The sequence below is a fragment of the Bombus vancouverensis genome, chromosome 16 (genome assembly GCF_051014615.1).
Source record: "Bombus vancouverensis nearcticus chromosome 16, iyBomVanc1_principal, whole genome shotgun sequence".
NCBI lineage: Eukaryota > Metazoa > Arthropoda > Insecta > Hymenoptera > Apidae > Bombus > Bombus vancouverensis.
Genome location: NC_134926.1, coordinates 6,015,541 through 6,023,645, shown reverse-complemented (window position 1 = coordinate 6,023,645; position 8,105 = coordinate 6,015,541). Strand labels below are relative to the sequence as shown.

The 8,105-nt window shown below is 47.2% G+C and overlaps 1 protein-coding gene across 1 annotated transcript in view; it reads left to right on the top strand.

The window, feature by feature from the left end:
- The first annotated feature begins 3,018 nt into the window (after positions 1-3,018).
- AChE-2 (acetylcholinesterase 2) overlaps positions 3,019-8,105 on the top strand; it is a 149,548-nt gene continuing 144,461 nt past the window's right edge. The window contains exon 1 of the mRNA XM_033329620.2: positions 3,019-4,695. Within this exon, the coding sequence (XP_033185511.2) occupies positions 3,576-4,695 (1,120 nt within the window). The 5' untranslated portion in view covers positions 3,019-3,575. The remainder of the gene's footprint in view (positions 4,696-8,105) is intronic.

The window sequence follows — 8,105 nt, the reverse complement described above, 5'->3', positions numbered from 1 at the left end:
TAGGAAGCTTCTTTCTTCCTTTGCCGGTTGTACAGGATTGTCCGCCATGCTGTCGTTGGGCGGATTTCTTTCTCGAAGGATACTTGCATGTTTTTGCACCGGCTAATGGAACAACCTGAAACAGGATCGGGATCAATTGTACGAGCCCTTTTTGTCGGCTGATCGATTCGAGCCAGGCTTTTGTAAGCATCGGAGGTGGGAGCACAGATGATCCTTTTCATTATTCCCTGAAAGACCTCTCTTAATTTAGTAGCACAATCGTAAGAATTATAGTTAGTGGAGCGCGCGTTTCTGCGCGTATTCTTATGCCTTTCAGAACGTAATTAAAGAAATCCTGGCAGAAAATTGCTTTATTGCCAAGCACCGTGAAAAGCCTTATGCCTTGCACGCTTTATACATCGTCTCGCATTGCGCGAATTTCGTGCAATTTTCCATTTTCACGTTTTCTACAAATGCGAAAATATTCAGTCTGGTAATTATTTATCCCGATCAAACTGACTAAATTTTTATCTTACGGGAGATTACGCGAGCGGATCTCGGAGCGTGCAGGTTACACGTATTTGAGTTAGCAACCTAAACTCGTTGGAATTTGTATAATCGTAGGAATTGTAATTATTAATCGAATTAATTGACACTGTTTTACATGGCTGAGCGGATCTTGAGACTATCGAGGCCACATGTACCTAGGTCAGGAGCGAGCGATTTCTGTTACTATTTTCTAAGAAATTCCCTTGGATCCAACGCTATAATTCAATGCAACGAATTGTTAATATTCCAATTAACGTAACTAAAATCGTTATACAGGGATAGATGACGAGATCTCCAGGGATTCGTAGAACTTTCATGGAGTATGGTACTTCAAGGATGGTCGCAAGAAGGAACAGAGATATTGTCTGGCTCATAGGGGAGTCGGAGCCCCATCCATCGACAGTAGATCGCGATTGCAATCGTGGATGCGTCGTTACGTATGCAGCCTGCGTCCGGATCGGTCTTCCTACTAATAACATCACGCATTCCGGCTGTCTTTGCATCCCACGCCTCGACTTAGCTGCGGAGTAAAGCGCGAATGCCGTCTCCTGTCGTCACGTAACGCTTTCGCACCAGAAAGCTGTTCCTCCACAGGAAGTTGAAAAGCCTTGGCTGATTGTGACGCGCGATGTAAACGTTTCACTGAACTTTACGGTGGCTCGTCAGACCATTCGTCGACATCTTTTACCAACATATTACTCGCTTTGTACGAAACGTCTTGAAATTTCATTTTATATCCCGTCCCAGTTATGGTTTCATCGATGAAATATTTTTACCATACTCTGAAAACGCGTACCTGAGTCGCAAGATATTTGGTACAGGTATATTAATTTGCAGAGATCAGGAAAAGGTATTTCAACTATCCACTGTGTTCTTAAGTCTCGGTATTCAGTATCTTTTTATACGCCAGTGGTGACCATTCGTACGGTATACCGATTTTTCATTAAATGTAAGTTTGCGTAATTGCAAACATCTTGCGACGTTTACGTACATTTTCAGATTGCATTGAAACTTTCCCGATTTAATCTCGCGACAGTCGCGTTTCATTAGAGCGTTATTGAAATATGAAAACGTTTCCTGCGACACGCGCAACCTGCACGTGAAACTTTAATATGGCAAGTGTAGGGATACTCGCGCGAGTCACTGTACGTCACTGAACGTTCGAACGAGAATCCAACGCGTGCAAGGTGCGCTTGGATGTCGTGAAAGAACGCATCCTGGAGATATTGGCGGCGACGATTAAAAATCCTGCAGTTTTATATCCTTTGTCTTTTCCATTTCTCGAATTTCATTCGGATCCTCTTAGAAACCAGTGTGTTTCTGTCCGATGTTATCTGTATACTAATGCTGGAATTATTTTAACAGGATCTTTCTGTTTGATGGGTCTGACGAGGGTGGTTTCTTCGAGCTGTTTCCCTCGAGGGCGGCGCAGGATGAAGGACGGAATTAAGGCGACCATATTGCGACGAAATAGAATCGTTTCGGTTGCCTACACGAAGGGTGGAAACTAGGGTCGGAGATAGGACACCTTGTTCCGGCTTTTTACGTCGCTTTTCGGGCAGTCGCGGAAGAGAAACTTTGCCGGCAATTAATTTCTTCTATTTTCTTTTCTTTTTTTCTCTAAATGCTTCAAAAGTATGTAGAACGCGTTGAAAGGTACTCGGCGAAACTGAAGATTTACCGCTTTCGTCTCTAGCGGTTCCGGTGAATTATTGCGAGGATTCTTTATCGGTGTATTACGTTCGCGAGAAGAGAAATAATTTAAGAACGCTTGGAACGTTTTGGAAAACGTTTGCAAGTCCCTGGTCTGCGTCTGCCCTGTCACATTCGTCGTCTGCTGAATTTTAATTCACCCGTAGCGGAGCAGGAACACCGAAGAAGATGCCGAAGCGAGAGCCGCCTGGTTTTACTTTCTTTTATTTCCACCGCGAAATTCCTATTTTCGGATATCGTTCGTTAACGGACCGCGTCGAGTCGACCCGATCGAAGGGATGCGATTTCTTCGGATTGCTGGCTGATTATGGGACGGAAGAACGAGATTGAAACTACGAGGGCGTGTAGATAGACAAACGAACAAGGACAGCGTTCAAGGATCGACCTGCCTATGCATGCACCCAGCGATGGGTATAACGCCGAAGCAAGTCGCCACGGGCCATTGTGCACAATCCTCTTCGATCTCCGCGAAAATCATAAAATCATCGAGGTTTTTTAAGATCTCGGTGCAATCCTGGAGATAGCGTAGGAAAAGATTCGACCGAGAAGTTGTTGAAGTTCGTTAGAAGACGTAGGCGTGTCGAAGGGGACTGAGATGTTTGAAGGATGAAATTGCCGGAGAAGTTACCGGGAAGAGAATCGAATGGCCATCGCTATGTACGGGAGCGAGGCGTGCGCCAACACTCCACCACCACCACATCCACCAGTGCCACCACCACGATCGCGTCCGCCACCACTACCAGCCAACGGCGCACCTCGACTCTGTGCCACCTCTACTGCCTCCATCAGTCGACCCCGTGCAACGCGGCTCGCCGGCCGCCGCGCGAAAATTTACCCTCTGCCCGCCTCGATCTGCGCGCGATCCCTTTGTTTGTCTTTCCGCGACGCAGTCGTGTGTCCTTGGCGACTCGCGCCATCACGGCCAGCCATACAACAGGGTTCCTGCTTCAGCAGAGTGTGATCGACGACGGTAGTAGCCGCGTAGAGCGTGTTTCGTTGCCACTTGTAGGAGGAGCGCGACCAGAAGAAGAGACATTTGGTCCGGGACTGGGAAAAAGGTGAAAAAAAGAAAGAAAAAAAAAAAAGAAAAAGGTGATATCGAACGCGCGTGCGTGTGTAAGTTGATCGGTGCGTATGCTTGGAAAGGTCACGGTGAATTAGACAGGCACAGAGGTAGCGCGAGATACGGGGAGACGGCGTGGTTAGAGAGTGGAGGCGAACGGAGAGGATTCCGCGCAAAAGCCGGCTCCACGGCCGGTCCCCCACTCGCTAACTTGTTGAGTCTCTCTCGGCAGGTGTGCTCCACGAAACTCTCTGCAGCGGAGCCAACCACGATGACGAACCTCGCGTTCCTGCTTCTTCTTCTCTGCTCAAGTTCCGTCAGGGCGAACGTGTCCGCGCAGAGGAACAACGTGCACAACGATCTCAAGGTGGTGGAGACCACCAGCGGCCTGGTTCGCGGATTCTCCCGTACGATACTGGACAAGGAGGTTCACATATTCTATGGAATCCCCTTCGCCAAGCCTCCGATAGGGCCGCTCCGATTCAGAAAGCCGCTGCCCATAGAACCTTGGCACGGAATCCTGAACGCCACTGTGCTACCCAACAGCTGCTACCAGGAGAGGTACGAGTACTTCCCTGGCTTTCCAGGGGAGGAAATGTGGAACCCCAACACCAACATCTCCGAGGATTGTCTGTACTTGAACATCTGGGTGCCGCAGAAGTTTCGACTGAGACACAAGGGCTCGGAGCCACCGAACAACGGGGACAAGAACGGCCTGCCCCTTCTGGTCTGGATCTATGGAGGTGGTTTCATGAGCGGCACCGCTACCCTGGACGTGTACGACGCGGACATCATGGCAGTCACCAGCAACGCCATCATCGCCTCCATGCAGTACAGAGTTGGCGCTTTTGGGTTTCTCTATTTGAACAAACATTTCACCAACAGTGAAGAGGCTCCTGGCAATATGGGTCTGTGGGATCAGGCTCTGGCGCTCAGATGGCTCAGGGACAACGCGGCGGCCTTCGGAGGCGATCCTGACCTCATCACCATCTTTGGCGAGTCCGCCGGAGGCAGCTCCGTGTCTCTGCACCTGATCTCACCGGTGACTCGCGGTCTGGTCCGCCGAGGAATCCTCCAGAGTGGCACTTTGAACGCTCCATGGAGCTACATGACCGGGGAGAAAGCGAACGAAGTGGCCAGGATACTGGTCGACGACTGTGGCTGCAACTCCACCATGCTTCAGGAGAATCCTGCCAGGGTGATGGCCTGCATGAGGTCCGTGGACGCCAAGACCATCTCTGTCCAGCAATGGAACAGCTACTGGGGCATCCTAGGCTTCCCATCGGCGCCCACCATCGACGGAATCTTCCTACCTAAAGATCCTCTGGATCTTCTCAGGGAGGCCGATTTCAAGGACACGGAGATTCTCATCGGGAACAACAAGAACGAGGGTAAGTCGATCTTTGTCAGTTAACGTACCGGTGTCGCGTATCAGCGAAACCGGTTGTTTCGTGCGCCGCTGCAGAGGTGATCAGAGGACGATACACTGGAACAAGCTCGAATCGATAGAGTAACGCTGTTCGCAGAGATTTTTTTTCGTGTGGAAACGTCAGTCGGACAGGTTTGAAACGTTCGTTACGTAAAATACCGTTGAGCCGGACCGACCAGCCGCGTCGGCTGGGAACAATGGTTCGGGTGTATTGTCGTTGGATAATGCGGATAGCTATTCGTTATTGGCTCGTGATCCGCCTTTCTGTTTAATGAAAAGCTGCGTCGCGCGATGTAGCCTCGAGAAATTATTTCGCAATCTTTAAACGCGACCCACTCTACCTAATTAACCTTCCGCGATTTAAATGCCTCTGGGACCTCGGCTCGATAGGTTCCCTCGCGTGGTCGAGATCGACCGAGTCTTTTAGCCGCATTCAGAAATCTATGCGGCAAACTTTATGGTTGTTGGTGGTCGGTGCCGTCAGAAGACGAGCTCTAGCGACTTTCAACTTCTTTAAATCGCGTCCGACCAACAAACGGAACCTGTTGACGGTGCTTGCGCGATTGCCTCGTCGTTACATGGTGCCGATTTGATCGCGGCTCGGTTCGAGTTAGATCCTAGAATCTGTACAGGCGAAAAGTACAGGCCGAGAGACTCGTCGATTGCTGGCCCGAGGAACAGTTCGTTAATGGCAGTTTTTCGCTGCAACGAGTCGAGGTAATTAAGTAACTCTTCTGCTCGTTTTGTCTTCGTCGTGTCCCTGCTTTAAATCGAACGCTTCTTTTCTCGTCTTTTTCTCGCCCGCGAGAGAAGTTGAGCGCGGCAGCGCTCGATGATTGCTCGCCGGATCATAAATCACACCGTTATTCGCGACGATTTCAAGCTGCTCTCGGAATATTTGATCCTGCAGCCGTGAGCGACGGGAAACCTGTTAGCATGGCGAGTTTCAATTGGAAGAAGAAAGAGAGAAAAAAAGAAGAAGAATCATACGGTCGCCTAAGATTGCGAGAAAAAAAGCTTCTTCGACGTTAAATGATTTAATCGAGTTGATCGAGCGCTCCGTTTCCACGGGGATGAAAGGGGCAAAGTCTGATAAATTGTATCCTGTCCTTGAAGTCTTAGCCGTAAAATGATGAATCAGACTTATCTAGCTCGCTCTTCGGCGCTTCTTTAAAACGATTCGTTAGTTCGATTCTTCGGATTTCGGTCTTTGTAACGTTCACCAGCATGGCGATCGTGCTCCACGTCGATTGCTACGTAGGTGCTGAGTTCTTGCCGCACACAGTGAGAAAAAGTGCGGAGAAGTCGAGCTTGCGGTAATTGGAAACGCGTAGCTTGCAGCTATAATTAGCTGGATCACATAAAATATCGTCCCCGAAATCAGTGTAACCTGTTTTCTCCTTTCGAAGGTAAAACTCGAAAGCAGAATTGAAATTCAAACAAATTTACCACGAAGATCGATAAATATTTACGAGACATATTAACGAACAAGTGGCGATTTTTAATATAATACTTAGACAAACGGACTTTTTAAAAACCTGTCTACACAGAGGTCATATACAGCGCCTGTTAGTTTCACGAGTCTGTTGCTGTGATCGTTGTTCGTTAACGATAATAATAACTGTTGAGGTTATTAGATATACAAACAGAGAAACGCGTGGATAAATCGTAAAATAGAAAATATATTTTAATACAGAAGTGCAAGTACAAGTAGGAATATAATTTGAGCTGGTCCAGATCCACACGCCACCAGTGTTACCCTATAACTGAAAACCCCGAAGCCATCGTCGCCTGTCTATGGTTTACCTTCGTCCCAGTCTATCGTCTATACACTGTCGATGGCTTCAGTGCTTGAGAAAGCTAAAAAGACCAGATGTAGAGTTTTCTTACAGGTGGTGACCACTTCAACAATAACAACAAATATCCTTAGCATGGAAGATAACGATAGTCGATAAACACTTGTACCGAGCTATGGAACCGACTAGCACGGTGCAATTTTATTCAACGTGGTCGATAAATGATTTTCTGGTATAGGCAACGAGACAGTCCGTACATGCGATAGAAAAGACCTGGATAAGCTGATGGAAGTGATAGTCTTGGCGATAGATTATCGGCGAAATAGAGCCGAATTCATTTCACGTAGTCGAGAATCGGTGTGACGCATCACGATATACGCGTACCTGCATCAGCAATTTCACCCATTCAGAGTCTCGCTCGATATGATATCTTGCGCCTGACACCTGTGCAAATTCACGTTGCAACTGACAATTGAGTGTCGCTCTAATGCCGAACCGCTTAACGGTATCTTGGTGAACGGATTGAACGTGGCAATTTCACGACTGTGCCCTTCGGGCGCGCACATTTATCTCCGCCAGGAATATGTAGATATCCTAATTCAAATAACAATTCACCTGACACTTTGAACAGCTAACGCCTTCGCCTAACGGAACGCAGCGTCTTAAATCTAAAATCATCTGACTCAGGCCAAACACGCTAACTCCTAGACGTGACATCAGATTGTAGGTGTAGCTTAGACTCAAGGACTCAGCTCGGACCAGGTAAATAGGGCCCAGCTTTCCCATCCAATTTAATGTCATACTTTGACCTAACACGCTAACTCTATCCTAACATGCCAGCCCCGAATCTTAATTCGCTAGTTTCAATTTAACACGTAAGGTCCTGCCTTAAGGTAATTTAACATGTAGGAGTTGTAAAGACTCGGCTCCTACCGTAGCGTAAATTCCAATCGAGCCTCGATATTCTGATTTCGATCTAACGCAGATCGACTTGATTATAGGCGTTGTAAGCAGGTCTTAATCTTGTAGCTCAGACCTGATAACCTAACTTGATCCTAACGTCACGGCTCGAATCTGAGTCAGCCTAACCCTTAGCCTAATTCTAGCTTACGTCAAGTTGAACCGGGCTACTAATCAAGACCCGGCCGTGCAGGGAAATTAGCGTGAGCGATCGTCGTACCTGTAACGCAACCAAAGTGTGGTGTATTTTCAGAATTCAATTTCCACGATCTAAATAATATTTTAACAGGCGAATGTGGCAAGTGTTAGTTAGCGGTGATTAGATTAGACCGTGGATTTTTATGGGTCCGTGAGATAATAATACGAGAAACTATAGACGATATAGCAGAAGTTCCACTTCTTTATTTTACCTGGCAAATACGCAAGAAAAATTATTTTATTAATTTCATCAAAATTAAAATATTGCAGAAAATATATAACTCTGTTTGTCTGTCCGCACAGATTATCGTCCTTTATTTTGCATTTTTCTTTTTACATTAGCCGACTTGTCGTGTCGATGGATATAGAAATAAATAAATAAATTTGCCAGTCTGTTCGCCTGTCAGTAACCCAGAGA